The 25,928-nt window shown below is 45.3% G+C and overlaps 1 protein-coding gene across 1 annotated transcript in view; it reads left to right on the top strand.

Moving 5' to 3' along the window:
• Positions 1–3: 3 nt before the first annotated feature.
• Positions 4–25,928, top strand: part of COPA (COPI coat complex subunit alpha) — a 45,906-nt gene continuing 19,981 nt past the window's right edge. The window contains exons 1-12 of the mRNA XM_058700962.1: positions 4–157; positions 3,566–3,679; positions 3,865–3,938; positions 8,427–8,507; positions 12,532–12,608; positions 13,330–13,439; positions 18,610–18,719; positions 20,340–20,439; positions 21,226–21,361; positions 21,799–21,881; positions 24,634–24,784; positions 25,743–25,809. Coding sequence (XP_058556945.1) covers positions 118–157; positions 3,566–3,679; positions 3,865–3,938; positions 8,427–8,507; positions 12,532–12,608; positions 13,330–13,439; positions 18,610–18,719; positions 20,340–20,439; positions 21,226–21,361; positions 21,799–21,881; positions 24,634–24,784; positions 25,743–25,809 — 1,143 coding nt within the window. The 5' untranslated portion in view covers positions 4–117. The remainder of the gene's footprint in view (positions 158–3,565; positions 3,680–3,864; positions 3,939–8,426; positions 8,508–12,531; positions 12,609–13,329; positions 13,440–18,609; positions 18,720–20,339; positions 20,440–21,225; positions 21,362–21,798; positions 21,882–24,633; positions 24,785–25,742; positions 25,810–25,928) is intronic.

Consider the following 25,928-nt stretch of genomic DNA (forward strand, 5'->3'; position numbering starts at 1 on the left):
TTCGTGCCCGCGGAGCTTCCGGGAGCCGCGGCGGAGCGGCGCTGACGTGGAGGGAGGCGAAGGGCAGCAGGGAGTGGCGGGGCTCGGGTCGGCAGCTCGGAGCCGCAGGTCTCAAGGATGCTGACCAAATTCGAGACCAAGAGCGCGCGGGTCAAAGGTAAATGGAGAAGACGAGGGGGAGCTCGAGGACCGGGTGTCGGGGGCGGTGCTGTCTCGGGGAGTGACCGAGGCCGAGTCGGGCCCACCGCACGGGCAGGAGGGAGGGCGGCCTGGCGCCCGTTCTGCAGCCCTCTCTTCTCTGGAATGCCCTCGGGATGTGATTGACCTGCGGCGGCTCCCGCACCGTTCCCTTGCTTCCCTCCCGTCTTCTGCGGGGGCCGGTGCTCCCGACTTTGATTCTTTGGGTCCCTGTCGGCCTTTTGAGGACCGTGTTGTAGGGAGTGGACCTGGGGATCGAGTCTCGACCTGTGCCGTTCGCATCCACGTCTAACGTTTTCGGAAATGAGCACTGGCTGCCTCTCTCTTAGGCTTTGGCGGCACCGTATCGACATCCAGCGCCTCCATTGGGCGTTGTTTCCTACCTGGAGACAGGACATTGAGACCTGTAACCCCAGTAAAGTCTGAGCTTGATAAGGTTGTCCGATGAAATACAGGACGCCAGGTCACATTTGGATTTCAGAGAACGAAATAATCTCCAGTGTCGTTCGCTGTTGATCTGAAGTTCAAATTTTAACGGGGTATCTTCATTCTTATTTCCTAAATGGGGCAACTCCAAAGCATGACTATCAGTGGATGGGGGTGGAGGGCGAAAGACTGAAACAGCCGTAGTAGTCTTTTGGAGTGTTAGAATGGGAAAGGCAGAGAAGTAAGGTCTCTTGAGATTTCATATGTGTATAAATGCACGTGCATATGTATGCATACGTACCTATATGTGTATATGATTTGAATATTTAGTAAGAAGAGCAGAGCAAGTTGGCTTGGAACTTGGTGTTTGGAATCACCTGGCCTTACTTTGGAATCCTGAAACATTTCCCCAACGAGCTGTATGACCTCGGGCAACTTATTAAGGTTTCTTAATATGGTTCCTCATCCGTACAATGTGAATAATTAACATTCTCCTACAGAGAGAATTAGAATGAGATAGCATATGACTACATTTATTACAGTGCCTGCTGTATACTCCGTAGCTCGAAAACTGGAGGCCATTGTTATGTAAGAATAGATTCTGAGCAGTTTTTTTTTCTTAATTTTTTTAATGTTTATTTTTGAGAGAGAGAGAGCGCACACATGCAAGCGGGGGAGGGACAGAGAGAAAGGGAGACAGAGAATCGCAAGCAGGCTCTGCGCTGCCAGCTCGAAGCCCGACACAGGGCTGGAACCCACGAACCGTGAGATCATGACCTGAGCCGTTGACGGACGCTCAACCAACTGAGCCACCCAGGTGCACCCCCCCCTTTTTTTTTGAGAGAGAGAGAGCAAACGAGCACGTGCACAGCTTGGGGAGGGACAGAGAGAGAGGGAGAGAGAGAGAATCCCCAGCAGGCTGTTAGTGTGGAGCCTGATGCAGGGCTTGATCCCATGAGCTGTGAGATCGTGACCTGAGCTGAAGCCAAGAGTCAGAAGCTTAACCGCCTAAGCCACCCAGGTGCCCTGATTCTGAGCAGTTTCTAAGTCTCGTGGGAGTCTTGATAGTGAAGCATGCCAGCAAGAATTTATGGATGGCTGAAGTGGTCTCCCTAATCCTTGAATTTTCTCTTCTGCTCTTGATTTCTCAATGGGCAAAAGAAAAGTGAGGAAAAAAGATGTCAGAATATTTGAGAGTTAATATCTCTTAACGAGTATTACTGTACGTCATGGAAAAAAATGAACAATGTAATAGGAAAAAACAGAATTCAGAAGAAAAAACGTGAGTGTTCGGTAAAAAAATGGAAATATTCTCCACTAACAGTGAAAGAAATGTTAAAAAGGTAAATAACCGTTTGAATTTGGATTAGTAAAACAAACAAAACAACAAATAACCAATAACAGCCAGTGTGTGCAAAATTGTTACCTTCAGAAATCCAAGGAGACTGTATATTGATGGTCTTTTTGAAATAAGGTAGTATCTATAAAAATGTTAAATGCACATATCTATTTCTGGCAATCCTACTTCCAGGTCTTTAGTCTTAAGCAGTAATAATGCAAATAAGCTAGATTACGCGTAGAAGTATTTTCTTTAGGGCCTATTTTCTAGTAGGTGAAAGTTAGGGGGAAAAACTTAAATGCTCATCACTAGAATAATTTTTAAATGTGGTACATCTGTGTTTTGCTGTTGTTAAAAAGAAAGGTTAGGTTTGTGTGTATTTAATAAGATCCACGATGCATAGCTAAGTGAGAAGTTTGCATAACATATTTCCATTTTGATAAAATGATGCCGTCTGCGTTAGAAGTCTGAAAGGATACACTCCAAACTGTTAGCAGTTGTTACTTCTGTGGACTTCCATTTCCAGTCTGTTACTCCAAGGAGTAACAGAGAGATTTACTTTCTCACCTTAAAACAGCTGCACAACAGAACAAAATGTGTGAATCAAAAGTTTTCAGACACTGGATAACAGGCAGTGCAGGAGAGTGATTCTTGAGAGAAGGGAAATAAACAAGGTGAGTCCTGTGAGTCTTTTTTAGCTTACTACCTGGAGAGTTTCCAGGCTGCAGGATAGGGAAGGGGGAAGAGCCCTGTGGTCTCACTGTGGAAACATAGTTTAGAGTTCAGGGCAGCCCAAACTGCTAGAATTTGCTGGACAGAACACCAGAGAGGGAGCTGCCCAGAACACTGGAGTTCTGCAGGGGATCCTGTCAAGCCTTTGTCTGATTTCTAATCTGCATATGCATGTGTGGAAATGACCCCAAGCCTGGGATAGAACCCCTGGAGCTCACTTAGAGCTGGGAATAGTTTTGTGTTCCTATCGGCTGGAATGGAAAGGCCTCTTAATACTGCAGGGCATCATCTAGAGACCTCAGGTGGTATCGCCTTCATAGGGGTGCCAAATTAGATCTAGACTAAAGGCTGTTGTCGACCCATACTAGCAAAACTAAAAGCGAACTTTAAAACAGGCAACCTCATGGGGCGCCTGGGTGGCTCAGTCGGTTGGGCGCCTGACTTCAGCTCAGGATCATGATCTCGCAGTCCGTGAGTTCGAGCCCCGCGTCGAGCTCTGTGCTGACAGCTCAGAGCCTGGAACCTGTTTCAGATTCTGTGTCTCCCTCTCTCTCTCTGACCCTCCCCCGTTCGTGCTCTCTCTCTGTTTCAAAAATAAGTAAATGTTAAAAAAAAAAAACTAAAAAAATAATAAAACAGGCAACCTCACAGCATCCTAAAACAAAGCCCAACAATATTTAAAGGAATATAACAAAATCTAGCCCCTAATAGCATACAATTCATAACGTCTGGCATTCGACGAAGGAGCGTCTGAACCTAGGATTAACCTAGGTGTTCGTTTTTCTTACCTGAATTGACAGGGGGTGGCATTGTGGGGCATACTTAGCTAATTGGATCATTCCTTGTTTTTTTTCTTTTCTTCCCCTCTAGGGCTCAGTTTTCACCCCAAAAGACCTTGGATCCTGACCAGTTTACACAATGGGGTCATCCAGTTATGGGACTATCGGATGTGTACCCTTATTGACAAGTTTGATGAACATGATGGTGAGATGACACTTTCTAGGAGGGAATTAAAGAGATCTAAGTATTTATTGTCTTCTGGAGAAGTGTAAACTTTCTTTAGGATTAAAGAATACGGAAGGGCCGGAACCAAAAATTCCTGAATAAGGATCACTTTAGAGATGAGCAAATACAGCTCTCTAACACGCGTCGCCTGCTTCCTTCGCCAGGTCCAGTACGAGGCATCGACTTCCATAAGCAGCAGCCGCTGTTTGTCTCCGGAGGAGACGACTATAAGATTAAGGTACAGAGGGTCTGTCATGACTGGGAGTAAAGGACAGGCTGTCGGGTGTGGCACGCGTAGAAGGGACTAAAAACAGGACCTCTCATTCATACAGAGCTCAGGCTTTTGATGTTACCAGGAAACGTTTATTGAATACTTACTGTGTACCAGACACTTTTATTTTGGGGGAATTAAAAAAACAAGAAACGATCTCTGTTCTCAAGGAGCTTTTATTCTAACGGAGGAGATACATGTATACTCGAAATAATAGCACATGCAGTTTGGTGAGTGATACAATAGGGAGAGAACCGAAGTGAAATAGAGGACAGTCCAGGTACAAAGACAAAAAGGCATGGCACAGGTGGATACGTTTGAGAAGCTGTAATTAGTTGTTTGTGAATAAGCTCTGGAGAGAAGGTGAGAGAAGGGCCCGAAGATGAGAGGGGCCAGATCATGCAGTACCTGTTTGCAGTGCTCAGAAGTTTGGGTGTCCTCACACAGATAGGAAGGAGCCATTTAAGGGGTTAAAATAGAAGAGTGACATCGGATCCACATTTCTTTTCTTTTTTTTTTTTTTTTAAACTTTACCTGAGCAGTAGTCTAGAGAAAGGTCTGGATGAAGCGGGCAAGCCTGGAGGCAGAAGTGCCGGTTAGGAGACTGTCGTAAAAGCTCGAGCGGCAAGTGAGCAGAGCCTGGCCTCGGACGGTACACGCAGATGGAGACAAAGAGTTGGATGTGAGAGCTTAGGGAAGGGAGTCTGTGAGTCTGCCGGGGGGGCGGTTAGGGGAGACTAATGAGATGACTGTATTTATCTCTGGCCTCTAGCTCGGGTCACTGGGTGTGCGGGGCGCCATCCACTAGGAGAGGGAAAACAGGAGGCGGTGCGGTTCTCTGCAGTGCTGGGGGAGGGCGGTGTCTTAGTGTGTCGAGGCTGCGGTGGCAAAACGCCACAGCCTGGGCGGCTTATTAACAGAAACTTCTCAGCCTCAGAGGCTGGAAGTCCAGGATTAGGGTGACAGCCCAGTCGGCTTCTGGTGAGGACCTCCTTCTAGGTTGCAGACAGCTGACCTCTCTCTGTGTCTTCGCGTGGTGGAAGGAGACGGGGATCTCTGTGGAGTCTCTTACGAGGACATTGCCTTACCGTTTGGGAGGCCTCCACCCTTGTGACCTAAGCGCCCCTCAGAGGCCCCGCCTCGTAATGCCTTTGCCTTGGGCCTTAGGATTTCAGTGTATGAACTTGGGGGAGGACGCAAACATTCAGTCCGTAGCAGATGGCTGACGAACACCGTCTTGACACTGATGAGTTTGAAGCACCTCAGGGACGGTCTGTGGAGATGCGTCTGCACCGGGGACATATTTGGGAATTGTCATCACGAGGAAGGGAGCCAAAACAGAGCAGGAGAGGGTGTCACCCCGGGATTATGTGGAACGAGAAGACAGGGTGTCATTTACGATAGAGGAAGCAGAGTTCATAGAGGGAAGAATGATTTTAGAGGTTGGAGATGAACCCGAGGGAAGAAGCAGAAGCCTGTTGGGTGCCCAGGAAGGAGGGAATTTTGGGTAGGAGGAGAAAGTGGGCAGAAAGAGGTAGGGACCAAGTAACCTTTGGATTGCTTCATTAGGAGGACATCCGTGATCCTAGCGCCCTAATATGAAGGAAGGAAACAGAATAGACGCAATTCTTTGAAGAAGCTTGACTGATAAACACAAAACTGGAGTGAGAGGCTTTGAACCTTTAAAAAAAATAATCAAAATTTTTCTCTCTTTACTTCCACATGTTGTCTTCATTAAGCGCGTACATCCAGTCAACCCAGGAACTGAATAAAGTCTTTTTCGGAGGCTAGCTTAAGATTATACGGCAGAACTTAGGCATGACAAGTGATGACTGCCTGCAGAGAAAAGAGGCACTGTTTTTTTTTAGGTTTTTAGCACCGCATCCTGAGGGCAGCCAGTGGAAGCTCAACCACCTGATAGACCTCAGAAGCTTCTAGGAATATCACTTCGTTGTAATAATTGTAGTAAAGCATTTGTCGTTTCTCCTGATGGCCATTGACGCTCAAGAATGGTTAACTCAGGTGTTTGTAATTTGCTTGAGAAAGAAAAGACTGAGTGACATGTAAGATAAGAGATTTTTTCCCCAAATCATTCACATGTTTTAGAAAAGGATTATTTTCCATGTAAATGAAATGTCCTGATAGGCAAATCAGTAGAGACAGAAAGTAGATTAGTGGCTGTCTGAGGTTGGAGGGGTTGGAAGCGAGTGGGGAGTGAGAGCTATGGGTACAGTGTTTGGGGGGTGGGGGTGAGGGAACGCTCTAAAACTGGTGATGGTCGCACAGCTCTGAACGTACTAGAAACCGTTGAATTCTGTACTTCTGGTGGCTAAGTTACATGGGCTTTGAATTATATTTCAATAAAGCTGTTAAATGAGGACACTGGTTAGCTGGTGGGTGTGCAGTGTTCTCACAGGAAGCCGTAAGTGGCCAGCTTCTCAAAACCCTACAGGCCTTTATGGATTCACAGTTTTGGAGTTCGGTAGCAGTCTGTGAAGGAGTCAGGACAGTGCAAAGTTGGAAGTGTGGGAGTTGGTGTTTTTATTTTTTTAAAAAGTTTTATCTATTTTGAAAGAGAGAGTGCACGAGTGTGCCAGTGGAGGGGCAGAGAGGGAGAGACAGAGAATCCCAAGCAGGCTCCGCGCTGTCCGTGGAGAACCCAAGGTGGGGCTCAAATTCATGAAACCGCGAGATCGTGACCTGAGCCTAGATCAAGAGTCAGTCGCTTAGCTGACTGAGTCACCCAGGTACCCCTGTAAGTGTGCGAGTTTGTTTTATTAATTAATTAATTTTAGTAAGATTTTGAAAAACGTGTATTTTTAGGGAGAGAGAGAACACATATGCGCGTGCATGCAAGTGTGGGAGGTGGAGAGAGAGCGGGAGACAGGATCTGAAGGGGGCTCTGCTGATGGCAGACAGCCCGATGTGGGGCTTGAGTTTATGAACCGTGAGATCATGACCTGAGCTGAAGTTGGATGCCCAACTGACTGAGCCCCCCAGGCGCCCCTGGAAGTGTGGACGTTTAATATAAACACTGAACTCTGTAAAAGGCGGAAAAGTTACTTACCAACTGGCATTTATGTTATGATCTAATTTTTGTGCGACACTCAAACTGCACTGTGTATGTGTATTTTGTTTATAGATAATTCACTGGAAAAGCGTTCCAATACTTTCACCTTCGGTGGCGTTTACCTTTTCTCACTTCTGCACATACCTGTTGAGCACCTGCTAGCGTTAACCTCTGTGTTAGGTGCTAGGGGGTTAGTGCCGAGCATGATGGACAAGGACCCCACCTTTAGGGAGCTTGCATTCATGTTTGGACCATCATACTTTCAGGTTATCCGAATTTGTTTCAGGAAATGGTATTACCTTTTGTAACTTACAAAAGAGAATTTTAAAAATTTTTAGTAAAGAATAGTAACTAGGTGGCTTGGGGATAGATTATAAAAAAAATATTAGCTGTTAAAAATGTTTGTTTTTTTTAAAAGGCAACTCACCTCTTATTTTTGAACTTTTTGGAAGGTTTTCTGGATGGGAGTCTATGCTCACATTTCTGTCTTTCTCAGTTACGTTCCTTGATGCCTGGTACTTTGGTAGTTGGCTCAACTTTGTATCTGAATATCGTGTTTTTCTGCTTAGTTCACCCTAACTGAGCAAGGTAGTATTTTCCATAGTGATGAGTTAAAGTCTGTGTGATAGACAAGTACAGACCATGAAGGTATGTGTATCATTTGCCAGCGAGGTAGCAGTCTAGGAGGAGGTGATGCTGTATGTTACATTAATGTTTCCTTTAGAGTCATCGTATCTGTCCTGCTTTTTTTTTTTTTTTTTTTTTTTTTTTTTTTTTTTTTTTTAAATTTTTTTTTTTTTTTTCAACGTTTTTTATTTATTTTTTGGGACAGAGAGAGACAGAGCATGAATGGGGGAGGGGCAGAGAGAGAGGGAGACACAGAATCGGAAACAGGCTCCAGGCTCCGAGCCATCAGCCCAGAGCCCGACGCGGGGCTCGAACTCACGGACCGCGAGATCGTGACCTGGCTGAAGTCGGACGCTTAACCGACTGCGCCACCCAGGCGCCCCTGTCCTGCTTTTTTAATCCTCAGCTAAGATAGTGGGTAACACACTAGGGGGTCAGTATTCAAACTAAGAACACACTTATGCAGTAGAAAGAAGAGTGTCAAGTCAAGCCCTGGACAAACATCTCATCTTGTTGTAAGTAGAGTTGGTTTCTCCCCAGAGAAAGGAAAAACCTTTCCATAATTTCCCCTAGCCTTGCCTTTTCCCGTCGCCATGTGTTTAGCTGACCTATGTTTTCATCTTTGATTTTTTTCCCTCCAACCTTAAGTCTTAAATGAGACTTCCTATCAAGGTTCCTACCTATATAGAAATGCAAAAATACAAGGCAAACTTACTTGTTGAGAAACCTGAGTCCCTTAGATGGATTTCTCTTTGCAGGTGTGGAATTACAAGCTTCGGCGCTGTCTCTTCACATTGCTTGGGCATTTAGACTACATCCGCACCACGTTTTTTCATCACGTAAGTGGCCATGGGAGCTCTAGTTGTAGAGCATTCTTCAGTTGCCCTGTGGGGATCTTTACTTGCTTCTCAAGAACCCATGACAGCAGAATTAGTGGAGTTTTGGGAGTGACTCTTCTAGAAACTATGTGGCATTGACCTTTCCGCTTTGTTTCTGTCTTCAAAAGGAAGCACTCAGGGTTATATTGAATTTAATTGGGTTCAGTGGGCTCTATAAGGAAGTCATTGATTCTCTGTAGGGAAAAGTAGAAACTGGATTTTAGGTTTACTGAGCTCTAGTGAATAAAAGTTTGCAGACTGATCCCATGTGAGGTGTTATTAAGTAGGTGTGTCTGGAGGGAGGTCAAGGTTAGATGCCCTTTGGATGAGCTAAGAAATGTTTTGAAGCATTAACAATTAGGTGCTTCTGTCTTAGGATTTTAGGGTACAGTAGAGGCTTTTCCTTTACCCAGGCTTTATACCTTCTTTTTTTTTTTAATTTTTTTTTTTAACTTTTATTTTTGAGAGAGAGGGAGAGACAGAGTTTGAGTGGGGGAAGAGGCAGAGAGAGAGAGGGAGAATCTGAAGCAGGCTCCAGACTCAGAGCTATCAGCAGCACGGAGCCCGACGCAGGGCTCAAACTCATGAACCGTGAGATCATGACCTGAGCCGAAGTTGGACACTTAACCAACTGAGTCACCCAGGCACCCCCATACTTTCTTTGATCTATCAGGTATCCTAGAAGACAGATACCGAGTTACATATAAATTAGAGACTCCCAGCCTCTTAATCCAGTCCCAACCTGGCTGGATCTTTCTATAATCTTATGCTATTAGATTTAATTTGTACCATTTCTTGACTCTAGTAAACTGAGTCTCTTGAATTAAGTTAGAAAGAATATAATGAAATAAATGAGAATTTCCTGGCTAAGTATGCATTATATCTTCTTATAAAATTCAAAAAGTAAGTTTTAGGGTAGAATAATAAAAATTAGAACTAAAACATTTGAGAATGATTAACCAAAGAGGTAAAAGACCTGTCCTCTAAAAACTGTAAAACACTGATGAAAGAAACTGAAGAAGACACAAAGAAATGGAAAGAAATTCCATGCTCATGGATTGGAAGAACAAATATTGTTAACAGGTCCATACTGCCCAAAGCAGTCTACGGATTGAATGCAATGCCTATCAAAATACCACCAGCGTTTTTCACAGAACTAGAACAGACAATCCTAAAATTTGTCTGGAACCACCAAAGACCCGAATGGCCAAAGCGATCTTGAAAAAGAAAAGCAAAACTGGAGTTATCACAATTTCAGACGTCAGGCTCTATTACAAAGCTGTAGTAATTAAAACATCATGGTACTGGCATAAAAACAGACACAGAGATCAATGGAGGAGAGAGCCCAGGAATAAACCCACAATTAAATGGTCAGTTAATCTTTGACAAAGGAGGAATGGATACACAGCGGGAAAAAGGCAATCTCCTCAACAGATGGTGTTGGGAAAATTGTACAGCAACATGCAGAAGAATGAAAACTGGACCACTTTCTTTCGCCATACACCAAAGTAAATTCAAAATGGATGAAAGACCTAAACGTGAGACCTGAAACCATGAAAATCCTTGAAGACGGCACAGGCAATTTCTTTGGCATTGGCCGTAGCAACATTTTTCAAGGTGTGTCTCCTGAGGTGAGGGAAGTAAGAGCAAAGGTAAGCTGTTGGGACTACCATCAAGATAAAAACCTTCTGTACAGCGAAGGAAATAATCAACAAAATTAAAAGGCAACCTATGGCATGGGAGATTGCAAATGACATCTGACAAAAGAGTTAGTGTTCCAGATACAAAGAGTTTATAAAATTCAACACCAGAAAAGCCAAGTAATCCAATTAAAAAATGGGCAGAAAACATGAACAGACATTTCTTCAAAGAAGACATCCAGATGGCCAACAGATGCCTGAAAAGATGCTCAACATCACTCATCATCAGGAAAATGCAAATCAAAACTGCAGTGAGGTATCACCTCATAGCTGTCAGAATGGCTAAAATCAACAAAAGAAACAAGTGTTGGCGAGGGTGTGGAGAAAAGAGAACCCTTGTACACTGTTGGTGGGAGTGAATACTGGTGCAGCCACTGTGGAAAACCATATGGAGGTTCCTCAAAAAGTTAAAAATAGAACTACCCTAGGATCCAGTAATCACACTAGTGGATATTCACCCCCAAAATACAAAAGCTAATAAATGGGAATATATGCACTCCTGTGTTTGTTGCAACAGTATTTACAGTAGCCAAATTATGGAAGTAACCTAAGTGTCCATTGATAGATGAATGGATAAAGAAGCGTGTGTGCGTGTGCGTGCGTGCATGCGTGTGCGCGCGCACACACACGGGAATGTTATTTAGCCATAAAAAGAATGAAATTTTACCATTTGCAATGACCTGGATAGAGCTAGACAGTTTAATACTAAGCAATATAAGTCTGAGAAAGACAAATACTGTATGATCTTACTCATGTGGAATTTAAGAAACAAAACAAATGAGCAAAGGAAAAAAAGTAAGAAACAGACTCTTAACTATAGAGAACAAACTGATGGTTACCAGAGGGGAGCTGAGTGATGTGTGAAATAGGGGGTAGGAATTAAAGAGTACACTTAAAATGATGGGAAAAAATTCTCAGCAACAGTGCACACCTTGCTGTGAGCTTGTGGCTGGGTGTTGTCGATGAGGCCATCCTGCTGGCACTTAATTCTGGGGGACATACTTTAGAGAAATGAAGCCAAGTGCGCTCTCGGTTTGATGCATGACTCTTAATGCACAAAACAAAATAGAGGAAATGCATTTTATTAAGGTCATTCTCCAGATTCTTTCATCCTAAATTTTCCTCCAGCACTGCTGGGACTTTGAAGAAATCATGTGCAGTGTAAGACCCTGTGGGGTCATGCTTTTAGGTTTAGAATGGTTGGAGGAGGTGGCCAACATGAATTGAATGCTTGCTGAGCTGCCAGAACGGTCTTCTGTTACCTTTTCCATGGTTCTCAACCACAGGAGATTTTGTCCCCCAGAGGATGTGGCAGAGTCTGGATGTGGCAGTGTCCAGACGCATTTTTGTTGTTAGGGCTTGGCAAGGAAGGCTGCTGGCATCTAGTGCATAGAATCCAGCTGTGCTGCTAAACATCCTTCCATGTGCAGGATGGCAGCCTTCAGAGAATCATTCCACTCAAAAATGTCAATAATAACCCATTTTATGAACGGAAGAAACTAGGGTTCGGTGATGTTAAGTAATTAATAAAAATATATGTGATTCATTAAAAAAAAAAAAATGCTTGAGAATGGTAACCGCTCAATAGGATGATCTGTGAACTAGGGACTGTCATCAGTGCAAGGGACCTGCTGAAGACTTGCCTGGGACAAGTTGCCATCTAGCTGGAAAGTTAGGGAAACTTTATTTTCTTGGCCCAGTAAATATATGTGTGCCTTGTACTTGCTAGGTTCTGTGCTAAGCGCTGAAGATAGAACCGTGAATAAGAAATGCTTCCTTTTCTCAATTACAGATTCTAAATAAGCTGCATTGTTTTTAGATGTTATTTTCTGTTTTGGTTCCTAAGATGGGAATTTTTTGAGACTGGATGGTCTGATAAGGAGAAGTCAGACCATAAATCAGTGGTCTAACCCTGGGGTTAAAGGGAGAAGATCATTTCATAGGATCTTAAATTAGGACTAGCCACGTATAAGTAGAAATGCACATATACACACACATACACATGAAAGTGAGTACAGTATATGTTATTTGCCTCTCAGGATCCTTTATGCCTTTGTCTGGCTTCCATTCTGAAATCTCCCAAGTGCAGGTGCCAACGTGGGAAAAGCTGATAGAATGGTGGGGAGGAGGCAGCGAGACGGACAAATCCGAGGCTGTGGTCCCTTTGCTGGTACAGCTAAGACGCCAGGCCATGGAATGTTTCCTCCAAAGAGAGAAGTGATCACAGAACCTGAAAGAACATGTTTGTTTAATGTTGAAACCCTTTGTCTTGGATTATCTTTCAGGAATATCCTTGGATTCTGAGTGCCTCAGATGATCAGACCATCCGAGTGTGGAACTGGCAGTCTAGAACCTGTGTCTGGTAAAGCAGGAGATGGGGCTCAGAGACAGGCTTTGTTCTGCCTGTGTTTACATCATGAACTTCTCTTTAGAACCATCGTCTCCCTTCCCTAGTGGGCTCTTCCTGCTGATTAATTACTGACTGGATTTGTAAGATGCTTTTACATACAAAATGAGGCAATCTTGTTAGTAATGTATGCCTCTGGCTCTTCGGTCATTTCTTCCAGGGAAGGGAGGTCATATCATTAGGCTTTTAGAACAAATCTTTTAGCTGGTTTTCAGTTCTGTTCCCTTGAAACGTGAGTCAAGGTCTAGAACTCCATCCTGCTTTGTGTTTGGGTTGTGGGCTTTCCACAAAGATGTAAGGACCATGTAAAAGGATGCCCTTTAAGAGGGTTATGCCCCTCCCCCCCCCCAATCTAACCGATAGTTTCTAGTATGAATTACTAAGACTCCGCTTATTTTGACATATGAATGTTTTCAATATGCGAGGGGGGCTGTGCTGTCTCACTTCTCCAGAAATTAGTAACGTTTGAATACTGAAGCATTGGAGGAAGGAAGGGGACGGTTGTTCAAACAGCTGACCTTGCTTGTTGCTACTAGTTCACAGTCGTTGGGATGGCTTGCCGTTGCCTCCAGAGAGAGTACTTGGGTCTGTGAAGTATAGAGAATGGTATTTAACGTGTAGGAATCTGTTGAGTCCTGCCTCTAATTTGGTATTGTCTTTCTTTTTCTTCTTGCAGTGTGTTAACAGGGCACAACCATTATGTAATGTGTGCTCAGTTTCACCCCTCAGAAGACCTGGTTGTGTCGGCCAGCCTGGACCAGACTGTGCGTGTTTGGGATATTTCCGGTGAGCTGCCCAAGTTCAGGGGACAGCCTAGCCATGTCTGCCGCAAAACTGCAATTGCTTGAAATAATGAGGGTGGTTGGCTCAGAACAGGAAAATGTAGAATATTCTTTCTCATGTAATGTCTTTGCAGTATCATGTAGTGTCTTTGCTTCTGAGGGTGTTAAATCTGCTTTTGATGGTTCTTTGTGTTAGAGGTATTCCTTAAGAAAAGTGGCTGCTCCAGAAAACGTATTGAACTCGAAGAAAATTTTACTTTTTAATTAGAACTGTTTTTAGTTAAAATCTATGTACAGTTGGGAGTATTTGATTAAGAATCATGCTTTCCAGTAAAACAAAACAAGAAATAAATATGTGTTTGACAAAGACAAATTTGGGGAATAGATTAGTGCGGGGACACAGGACTCTTGGATCCTATGGCCTTATTTAGAAATAGGACAATCCTGGGGCGCCTGGGTGGCGCAGTCGGTTAAGCGTCCGACTTCAGCCAGGTCACGATCTCGCGGTCCGTGAGTTCGAGCCCCGCGTCAGGCTCTGGGCCGATGGCTCGGAGCCTGGAGCCTGTTTCCGATTCTGTGTCTCCCTCTCTCTCTGCCCCTCCCCCGTTCATGCTCTGTCTCTCTCTGTCCCAAAAATAAATAAAAAAAAAACAAAACAAAAACGTTGAGAAATAGGACAATCCCTCTATTATATTTCTTCTCGTGTAAGGAGCACGGGGGAGGGTGGGATTTCTTATGTCTAGAACACCTTTTAATGGGCAGACTTCTAGAAATTAAAATAATCAGAAATTAAAACAGATGTGTACATGTTGGCTGATGGGGATAGTTCCTCCTTCCACAGTTGATGTGTCTTGATTTGGGGGTTCAGATTCAAATGTTCAGTGCTGTGTGGAGGAAAGCTGAGAAGTTGCTAAGCAGGGAGTTGAAATGCTGGGGAAGGACTGTAACCTGTGAGGCAGGCATGCGGATGGACAGAAGTGCTTTGTGGACGGATGGAACATGGAAACGGAGCTCTAGATGCTGGGGTCCTCTGCCCAGTAAAATTTACTTACCACTTGCTGAATTGTCTCTTTTTATTCATTTGTTGCCTTAGGAATTCTTAGAGATCGGGTTCTGTGAAGGGTCAGTGGGGAGATTGCAAGACACCTGTTTGATTCTATAAAAGGAAGGCCCCTCAGAGGTCCTTGCCTGGTTCTTTGTGGTGGTAAAGGAGCCACCCTTCTGAATTGTATGGCTGGGGTGGTAACTGTTCTCGGCCCCCTTGTGACAGGGTGGGCCGGGGCAGGAAGCCACTTGCTTTTACAAGCCACCAACGAGTAGCAAGTCAGAGGTTTGGATTTGCGGGAGCAGCATTTGGAACGTCGTAAGAGCAGTTGGTTAAGATTCACGCAGCAAGGGAAGCAGCCGGGGGAGAGGGGGGTCAGTTGCGGAGCAGAGTCTTGGGGCTTTTGTCTTTTGTTTTTGTTTTTGTTTTACTTTCTAGTATGTTGGGCAGAGATCTGAAGAGCTAGAAACTTAATTTCGGTGCCATAAATGATCCCTGTCTCCACCACCCCTTCCCTTCCCAACCGCGGGAAGAGCTTTTGACAGAAACTCCGCGTATGTTACATACTGGCTTTGACCCGGAGATGATAGTCTGAGTCCTGTGTTGTGGTGGCTCTCCTGTTAGAATTCCTAGAATTACTGCCATTTCCAGAGGGTCAGAATTAGAAGGGAATGGGCTCAGGCAGGCTGTGTTGGAGATGGGGCGGTTGTGGCCTGTTCCACGAGGGCTTTTGCCATTGCGGCTTTTCGTCAGACTGACGAGGCTTTTTGAAGTACGCCCGGATGTGACCAGCCTTGCCGACAGGAGTTGAAGCACAGGCGCTGTGAGCCCGTGCCCTCTCCTGACCGCTGGCACCAGGGACCTCGCTTACTCTCTCAGTAACCCGGCTGTGGCTTTTCGTGGTTTTCACTGCGCGCACATTCCGGTCACCCTCTCTGTCTCGGGATATGGGTGCCTGATGGGGTTGGATCCAGCTCACGCTCTTGCAGCTGCTCAGCTGCGATTCTTAGAATAGCCTTTCCCAGCCAGAGTTCTGTGACAGAATTAAGTGCTACTCAATACTTGGAGCGACTGTTTTCTCAGTTCTTATGAGATGGTACGTAGCTCATGCCACCGTAGGTCATAAAGAAGTTAACTTGTCATCTGCACAAACTGCTGCTTTGGCCAGTAGGGCTTGATTCTGTCCGTAGAGCACCGGGCTGAGCAGGGCCTCCTACTGCCGCGCTCTGGGAGCGGTGTTTGCGCCGCCCGATGCCGGCGCGGCAGGTGCCTGTGGCCTGGCTGAAGCGATGGGGACAGTTAGGTGGATGGATTCTCGCTGGTGAGCTGAAGTCCCCGAGGCAAGAAATCCTTTTCTTGACTTCTGTAGGCTGGAGAACATTTTCACGTCAGAATTCAGGGCCTGAAATCAGAGAAGAGAGGGGGAGAGTGTGGACCCCAGCTGGGGCTTACACTGGCTCGTGAATGTGTGCAGCGTGTGGATGCGCTATAATAATTCTGCAGTGCTGCACGTATTTAGCGTAAGTGACACCGGGAGTTTCGTGCTAACGGGCTGCGCTAACGCCGTCGCTCTCTCCGCCGTTTCTGAGTGTTTTTCTCTCCTCACGGCTCTCTCGACTTCTAGTAACCCCTTAACCAGAGTGAAAGGAGATGCTTTGGTCTCTAACCAAGTGGAGCTCTGAGTTAGACTTTTACAGTTATTCTCTCCTCTTCTGCAAACCAGCATACTCTTTTTAGCAGAGTTATTTTCGCCTGAGTTCAGATGAGTCTGAATACAGGAAGAGGGATTACCTTTCGGATCTGTCAGGGACCAGAGGTGGTAATTCTGAGCGAGGAAAAGTTCGTTCTGAGTCACAGAATGAACACCCTCACAGTTAAAGGACTGCTCAAAATTCTAATTTTTCGGCATGTCTAGCTCTCTGAGTTAGATGAGCAATAAGGAAACAAATTTTAAAGGAAAACCTGTCTCCTTGTTATCTGTCCCATGCGAATCGAGCCCCATGGGGCTTACTTAACCTGAATCTTTTCTGTTAGCCTGGCAAAAATACGTGTTAAAAACAGAGTATATTTATAATCTACGTGTAGGAGGCAGGTTACTTTTTTGGCCTGATCTTCCAAGTAAACTGCCAGTTAAATTATCTCAGTGTGCTTCCACCTTTGCATGTCAAGCCCATGTAATTCAGGCTTAATCTTTGCGATGACGACTAAAAAAAGGATGAATTCGCTGCCAATTCCTGTCCTCATCCCTCTCTTTTTACTACTTCCCCTGGTCCCCATTGGGAAGCATGCGTCAAACTGGTCCAGTCTGAGAGTGGACTCCCTTCCCTCTGGATTTGAGTAGCTGCTGTAGAAATTTTCCATCTGTCGTTCAGTCGTAGTGAGCGGCTTGTCGAAGGCTCAACTGTTTCTTCTCTAAGTATCTCTTCACTGCCTGTCACTGTTCATCTGTCTGTTTTTATTGCTCTTCCCCTTTCCTGGATCATGACAGCAAGTGCAGCAAAGCCTCGCATTCTGTCATAAGCTTTCCTTTTAATGTGTTTGTTGACGCTTATTGGAGGTGAAGTCTCTCGCCGCTGTCTTTGTGTCTTCCTTTGAATCTGTTTCGTATACCAGACTCATTAGAAGAAGTGGGCAGATCCCATTAAAGAGACCAGCGAAGTAAACGGGAAGAGGCATCCCTTTGACAACGTATTTATGAAGCTGTGGAGAGTGCATTTTTGTGACAGCATCGGCTTTATTTCTCCCACCTGTTGATGCTTATCTTGGACGGGACGAGATAATTAACACCGTCGGGTCCTTTTAAGCGCCTGCCTCTCCAGTGCTGACGTTTACGTGCTGCTGGAGTAGAAGAGACATACTGTAATTTTAAAACAACAAACAGAACTATAATCATTAAACTTAAATGTTTATATTTTCCTGCAGATGCCACAATTTAGGCTTAAAATGACGTAGGTTTTATTTTCAATGATAGCTTTTATTTTCCCCCAAATTATGGATACTTGTCTTTAATTTTACAAGTGCCAGTAGTTCCAATTTCCTCTTTCCTCCACAGATGCTTTAAAAGATAAAATTTTAGTCCCTCTTCTATTTTGTTTATAAACTGGTATAATTATATCTGCTTGCCTGTTTCAAAAGGCCGTTCTCAGGATCAAATTACATAACATGGTAGAGAGTGCTCTGAAAATCACAAAGTGCTCTCAAATGTAAGATAGTTGCATTGTTAGCATAATTTTGGTTGTGACTGTACCGCAAATAGCTTTTAAAGATAGGTGTAGTTGAGCCATAAATTTGGGTCCTACACAAATAAGACTCTTCTTACTCTGGGGGTTTTTTTCTGTTGTTTTCAAATTATGGGTAGTTCCTCCCGGTGAAACTAGCCTCCCGAAGTTTTAATGGCAAAATACACGTATTCAGATCTGTAACCAGCTTTCTTACGTAAGAGCTTAAAGGGACATGGCAGTTACGCTCTAGGTAGAGTTTAAATAAAAATCTGAAACGAAAAAGACATGACAGTTCTGATCATTTTGCTCTCTGCCCAGGAGTCCCACAGAAGAATGAGGACACTTCTTGCATGGTTTGTAGTTTTACGCTCTTCATCCACCAAAGAGCCATTTAGTATTTAGTAGGTCTCGTTTCCATATCGGCTTTGGAACCTCGCCATGAGGTGCCTAACAGCTGCCAGTTTGAGAAGCACTCAAAAGTTTTTGAGATGGTGGAAGAAAAGTTGCTATAGTCGTCACAAAGTTGAAAGTGGAAATGGAACGGTCATTATCTGAGGCCATGTTTCAAGAACAAAAAAGACTAGAAATTCCAATAGACTGCTCTTGAGGTGAGGCTTGTTGAGGAGGTTCACTGTGTCCGAGGTTTGGGTTGTCGTCCTCTGGGAACACAGCCCAGTAGTGGGTCTGTTAAAAGAACGGTTAGTGAACGTACTTTAACGTTTTGAACGTCTCTAGAAAGAAACACATAGGAGCTCTTGAGTCTCCTCTTATTCGATCTCTCTAGATTGCTTTTCCCTTCCTTTTCCTTAACACTAGTCGTATCACTGTCCCTTCCTGTGCCTCTGTGACCGTGCTCTCTTTGGTAACACTGTTCTGTGTCTTTCATCCCACTCCTTGTCCCTTCAAAGGTCTGAGGAAGAAGAACTTGTCCCCTGGCGCAGTGGAGTCCGACGTGAGAGGAATCACCGGGGTTGATCTGTTTGGAACTACGGATGCGGTGGTGAAGCACGTGCTGGAGGTACTTAGCTTCACAGCCCGAGGCTGCTCTGGGCTCCTCTCTGGAAACAGGAAGTGGCCGCTTACTTGTGCGTTCCTTCAACACAGATTTGTGCGGTGCCTGTTAAGTACCGGGCATGGTTCTGAGGCCCTGGAAATAGAATAGCCCGTGAGCCGGGATACGTGAAGCTTCTGTGCCACCTAAGGGAGGGTCACATCACCTGCTAAACCCGGTGGGGAGAGAGGGAGAAGGCCGGCATAGATGCTGTCACCATCCCGCAGCAGAGCCCATTCTCAGGCCTCTGGTAAAAGTGGGGCCGGTGGGAGGGGAGATGTACTCGTTGAGGACCAGCCAGGTGTAAGTCACTTGTGTGCATGGTGGAAAATAGAAGAGTATTAGAGAAAGAAACTAGATTTTTAAAAATACTCAATTTAATCCTGTCAGCTGTCCGGTGAAATAGATATTATCAACCTCATTTTACAGATGAGAAAAAAAAATGGAGATTTAGAGAAATTGAGCAGTTGACCAAAATCCAAATGTATCTAGTAAATGGAAGAACTAGGATTTGAACTTGGGTCGGACTCCAAAACCCAGGGGATTTTAACCACGGCGTGAAGTCTCTCAAAAACACTGCCAATTTGAAACTGCCTTTTCTATGATCTTGCCATGGTACAGAATATAACTATATAAATAAAGTGCAAGATACCTTGAAAGCAGCAATCCTTAAACTTTGTGGTCTGAGAACCTCTTTATACTCTTAAAACTTACTGAGGACCCCAAAGAGTTGTTCATGTGGTTTATTATATCTTTGAGTTTTTACCATATTTGAAATTAAAACCAAGAACTTTTTATCTTCGGGGGGGGGGGGGGGGATGGGAGACCCAGTTGGTTGAGTCCAACTCTTGACTTCGGCTCAGGTCATGATCCTAGGGTCGTGGGATCAAGCCCTGTGTCAGGCTCTGCACTGAGTGTGGAGCCTGCTTAAGATTCTCTCTCTCTCTCTCTCTCTCTCTCTCTCTCTCTCTCTCTCTCTCTCTCTCAAATTAAAAAAAAACAAAACCTTTTTTAAAAATTTGTTTTCATTTTTTTAAAACACGAAATATAAAAGCACACATTCCATTAGCTGTGAAAACAGTGATATCACCACATCACCGTAGCCCTCTGGAAAACTACTCTCGTGAGAGAGTAGGAGTGAAAAAGGCAAATCATGTCTTAACATTATTATGAAAATAGTTTTGACCTTGCACGTTTCCTAAAAGGATATTGGGACTCAGCTGAGAGTTTCCCAGCCACATTTCCTTAGTAAGTTATAAAATTGGTCTTTGTTCTTGAGATGTTAATAATGAGTTGGGGAAATAATATGTAAGTAGATAAAACAAGGCAGTATATCCCAAATGCAAATGAAGCTAAACTTGGGAGTGGAAAGATCTGGGAGTTGCCATGAGAACTTGGATGTAATATTGGATGGGTTGACGTGGTGGCTCTCGTGTTCATACCTTAGAATAGCATCACCCCTCGCGTCTTTTCACAGGAAGAGTAGAAGTCAGAGACATGTTTTATAACCACCAGCGTGGCCCTTCAGTTTGCTTTGAGTAATAGTTATAAAGGCATTTTAGAAGAACCACTTCTTGTTTTCCGCAGGGTCATGATCGCGGAGTAAACTGGGCTGCCTTCCACCCCACCATGCCCCTTATTGTATCTGGGGCAGATGACCGCCAGGTGAAAATCTGGCGCATGAATGGTGAGTAAACCAGTGACAGTATCACTGTGTCCAAAAAATGGACTGCTGGCCAGCAAGGTGACGTAGCCAGGTCGTCCGGACTTCACGACCCGTTTTCCTACCTTAGATGGTTGTGCTAATCCTAGGAGCACAAAAATTGCCGCATCCTCTATTTTCCTGTTTTTGAGGCATCCTGATTTGGGGGAGTCAGAACACAGTTAAGTGGAAGAATTTATTCTTTCAAAAAATATTTATTGGTTGAGTACCTGCTTGGTAGTAGTCACTGTTCAAGGCTCTGAAGATACAAAGGTGACTAAAGCATATGGAATTTGTATATTTATTCAATCACGACAGCTAGTGACAAGTAAAACAGGGTAAGAGGATAAAGAATGATGGAGAAGAGGTGCTATGATTGATAGGAGGGTCAGAATGGAAGAACAAACGCGTAGAGATTCAGAGGCTTAAATGGAGAAGATTGCCATTTTAGAAAGAAGTTGCTGATTTAACGTTTTGAAGTATACCTAGCATTTGGTTAGAGATGCCATAATTTTATTTTATTAATTTTTAAATTTTTTATCTTAGGACGCGCGAGTGGGGGAGGGGGCAGAGAAAGAGGGAGAGAGAGCATCTTAAGTAGGTTCCGTGCTCAGCGAGAAGCCTGATACTCCATCTCATGACCCTGGGATCATGACCTGACCCAAAATCAAGAGTCAGACCCTCAACCAACTGAGATGCCATCATTTTAAATCCTAAACATGTAGCAGTAGGGAGTTGCGAGAGATCATCTAATTCTTTTTGGTCCTTTAGAGTCAAAGGCGTGGGAGGTTGACACCTGTCGCGGTCATTACAACAACGTGTCTTGTGCCGTCTTCCACCCTCGCCAAGAGCTGATCCTCAGCAATTCTGAGGACAAGAGCATCCGCGTCTGGGATATGTCCAAGAGGTAAGGGGGTTACGATGGTGTTGACCACAGCTGGGGGGAAGGCCCTCCTCTGTCTCGTTCTGTCTCCTGCCAGTTAGATTAGACTGCTTCTGTGTGCCTCTTAACCATCTTCAGCATACGGAGAGGTCAGATCCGGTGTTAGGAAAGCTCGAGGGGGCCTGGAGATCAGCCAGCATTTACAGATTGCCCATCACATACAATCTCCACGCGCATTCTTTTCTCCTCCAAATTTAAGCATGTTCTTCTGTAGCTAGAGATGTAAGAGATACGCAATGAAGGCAGCGTAACAGGAAATCGTGATGAATAACAAGAAATTGAAATTCAAAATAATAGGACCAGTGAGGTTTTGCTGACTTCCACTCACTGCTCTTGTATGTGATAGGCTGAAGATGTCTCAGAAATTAGTATTTTTTTTTGCTTACCTGTTGCTTTCCTAGGACTGGGGTTCAGACCTTCCGCAGGGACCACGATCGTTTCTGGGTCCTGGCCGCCCACCCCAACCTGAATCTCTTTGCGGCAGGTAAGGGTCATTTCTTCTCTTTTCTCCTCGTTGAAGTTGAGAGTTTGTACGACTTGAGCATGATGCTCTGTTAGCTCTGACTCCGGTGGACACAGAGTAGGATGAGAAGGGGATTTCTCAGAGCCGCACGGCCGAAGCCCTTGTCCGTCTGTCCCCCTTACCGTCCTGGAGGACCCTTCGTGTGGTGTTCTGCCTCCACCCGGGTCCGCTGGGCAATAAAGCCCGTCCTCTCTGACGAGTCAGGAGGCTCACGGTGGACACTCCGCGTTCTCCGGCTGCGGCGCCCGTGGCTGAGCGGCAGTCACGCAGGTAGCGGATGCGCCCTGAGCGCCGGGGCCCGGTCTGGGTGCTGCTGGTAGAGCGGTGCCCGAGGCCGCGTCCCTGACTCTACGGAATGTCATTTGTGGTGAGGGGAGAGGGACCGTAAGGCAACGAACACGCAGAGGAGGCTTTGAAGAAACATTCAGCCAAAGGAGCGTAGAGGGGGACCGGCGTTCAGGAAAGTGAGGAGGTGGCAGGCCCGGGCGGGCGGGGCCGCGCGAGACTCCGAGTGTGTGCGAGGGGGGCGTGGGGCTGCGGGGCCGGGGGTCTGAGGGGGGCGGTGAGCGCGCGTGAGACGGCGGAGAGGCCAGCGGGAGCGCGGTGAGTAGGGGCCCAGTGGCCCGGGAGGAAGAGCAGGCCCAGCTGTGCTCCGCCTCGCAGGCAAGGCCGGGGTTGGACTGAGGATCTTATTCTGAATGGGCGGGCGGAAGGTCATCGGGAGCGGCTGGGGAGGGAAGCGAATGATCTGATTTACGCGTGGAGAGCCGACAGGTGGACGGTCTCTCTGAGAGATGGATGATGCTAGTAGGGAAAAGGAGAACATTAAAAAAAGAAAAGAAAGGCTTTTAAAACTAGTATCCCCATTCAGCAGAAACCTTTATGTCCTTGCTGTTTGCTAGGGACTGGGGATGCTTGGAAATTACCATGATTCCCGTCTTCCAGAGCTCATGGGATAGTGGAGCTGGTGGACTTCATTACAGTGCAGGATGCTAAGTGCGATGCTAGGGGCTTTTTTGTGTTTTGAATCAAAGCATAATCGACGTATATATAGCCTGTTAGTTCCGGGCTTACGTGGTAGTGATTCGATATTTTTATATATTACCAGGTAATCCCCATGATTAAGTCTAGTTACCGTCTCTCACCACGTGAAGTTATTACAGTATCATGGACTATATTCCTTAAGCTGTGCGTCACATCCTTAGGGACTTACTTATTTTATACCTGGATATTTATACCTCTCAATCCCCTTTACCTATTTTGGTCACTCTCTACCACCTCCAGCCTCTGGTAACTACCAGTTTGTTTTCTGTACCTAGGAGTCTGTTTCTGTTTTGTTGTTGTTGTTCATGTATTCTTTTTTTAGATTTCACATATAAGTGAAATCTTAACATTAGTCGTTCTGACTCACTTCACTTAGCCTAATTCCTTTAGGTCCATCCATGTCGTTGTAAGTGGCAGGATTTCATTCTCTACGGTCGAGTAATAGGCGTGTGTGTGTGTGTGTGTGTGTGTGTGTGCGTGCGCGCGCGCGCGCACCACATCTTCTTTATCCATTTACCAGCCCTGGGACACTTAGGTTGCTTCCTCCGTATCTTGGCTGCTGTAGATAATGTCGCAGTGAACATGGAGAGGCATGTATCTCTCCAAATTGGTGTTCTGTTGTTTTCTTCAGATAGATACTCAGTAATGGAATTGCTGGATCATATGGTAGTTCTATTTTTAATTTTTGAGGAACCTCCATACTGTTTTCCACGGTGGCTGCACCAATTTACATTCCCACCAGCAGTGCGCAAGGGTTCTCTTTTCTCCACATCCTCGCCAGCACTGTTATTTCTTGTCTTTTTATTTTTTAAATTTTTTTTTTTCAACATTTTTTATTTATTTTTGGGACAGAGAGAGACAGAGCATGAACGGGGGAGGGGCAGAGAGAGAGGGAGACACAGAATCAGAAACAGGCTCCAGGCTCCGAGCCATCAGCCCAGAGCCTGACGCGGGGCTCGAACTCACGGACCGCGAGATCGTGACCTGGCTGAAGTCGGACGCCCAACCGACTGCGCCACCCAGGCGCCCCTCTTGTCTTTTTAATACTAGCTACTCTGACAGGTATGAGCCGATGTCTCATTGTGGTTTTGATTTGCATTTCCCTGGTGATTAGAGACGTTGAACACCTTTTCATATGCCTGCTGGCCATCTGTAGGTCTTTGGAGAAATGTCTATTCAAGTCCTCTGCCTATTTTCGAATTGGGTTGTTTGTGTGTGGTTTTCTTTCTTTATATTGAGTTGTGTTCTTTTTATATTTTGGACATTAACCCTTTATTGGGTACTTGGTTTGCAAATATTTTCTCCCAGTCATTCAGCAGGTTGGTTGCTCTTGTATCTTGATGATTTCCATCACTGTGCAGAAGCCTTTTAGTTTGATGTAATCCTGTCTGTTTACTTTCAGTGTGATGGAACTTCGTACAAGGTGTTAGGAGAGCACAGAGGAGGGTGCGTGTAAATGTGACAGTGTTAGGTAGAGTATTAGAAAAGGATTCACGGAAATTGATTTGAGGGAAGCTTCTAACAACTGTGGGAATGTAGACAAATAAAGGACACATTTAGGTACCTTTGTTTTTAGCACGTATATAATCCTCATCCTCGTGTATCTCCTGTTTCCAGCTTGCTTTCTTGCCTTCAGCTAATTCTTTCCTCTCTCCTCCCTGTGCCCCAGGCCATGATGGTGGCATGATTGTGTTTAAACTGGAACGGGAAAGGCCAGCCTACGCTGTTCACGGCAATATGCTACATTATGTCAAGGACCGATTCTTACGTCAGTTGGATTTCAACAGCTCCAAAGACGTAGCGGTGATGCAGCTGCGGAGGTAAATCAGACACGTTTCCTCCCGCCAGACCCTCTGATCTGTCACCAACGCTGCGATACCCACAAATAGAATTCCGTTCTTTTGATGACATTTTGGGTCTCCTCTCCTGTCGCAGATCGAGTCCCCACTGGGGAAGCTGCTCGGTTTAAACCCCAGGAGCATGGTGGGCAAGGAGGAGGCCATGAAGAGAAGGGCAGTTTCCCTGATTAGAATGCTAGTGAGCCTGTGCACAGGACATCACTACCGCCACGGTCGGCCGGGTTTCTTGCGAACCAGAGAAAGTTTCCTGGTAGAGTGGCCCGACTTGGTGACAGGCCTTTCTGCCTGTGTTTGGCATTTCTGGGACTTTGCTTTGCTTTCCAGCAAAACGCATACAGCTCTAACCTAGAATATACGTCTCTGGAAGCTCTTCACTCTGAAGATGTGATCAGCTCTGGGATGTCTGGCAAAAAAACTGTCCTTTCGGAGGGCCAGCTGCATCAGCATGCTGAAACATTGATGGTGGCAGGCTCTGGCACGAGGCTTTGATAACCACCCTCCAGCATTACTACAATAAAAAGATGGGTTTATGTGAACACTCCAAGGGACGGGACAAATTAGCCAGAGACGGAGCCCATCACGTTGCTCTGTGGTGTCCCCTGCAGTTATGTGTAGGAATTTGTCCCCAAGAAGACCCAGTCCCGCTCACTGCAGCGAGTGCTGACCCTACGTTCCGTTGAAAAATCGGACCTGTACCAGGGTTTGCCTTTTTTAAACTGTTTGTCAAAGCTGAGCTAGGGGTGTCCTAGCCTTGAAAGAAGGAAGAGAGTAGATGGAATGTTTATTTTTATTCCTGATTATGAAAGTGATGAGTTATATGTGTAAAGATTGGGTAAGTAGGAGGTGTGGGAGTCATGCCTTTCTTCCTTCCGTCCTTACTCCCCTTCCTCATTTTCTCTTTTTCCATGTACATCCCTAGTGGTTCCAAGTTCCCGGTGTTCAATATGTCGTACAATCCAGCAGAAAATGCAGTCCTGTTGTGTACGGTATGTGACCCCTGCTGTCCTCCTAGGACCTTCCCGTTTTCCGTAGGTCTCTTTCTCATGCCCTTAGGAAAACCGTAGTGGCCGTTTAGAAGCTCTGTAGTGGTCATTTTGAGAGAGCT

Source organism: Neofelis nebulosa, chromosome 15 (assembly GCF_028018385.1).
Source record: "Neofelis nebulosa isolate mNeoNeb1 chromosome 15, mNeoNeb1.pri, whole genome shotgun sequence".
Classification (NCBI taxonomy): Eukaryota; Metazoa; Chordata; class Mammalia; order Carnivora; family Felidae; genus Neofelis; species Neofelis nebulosa.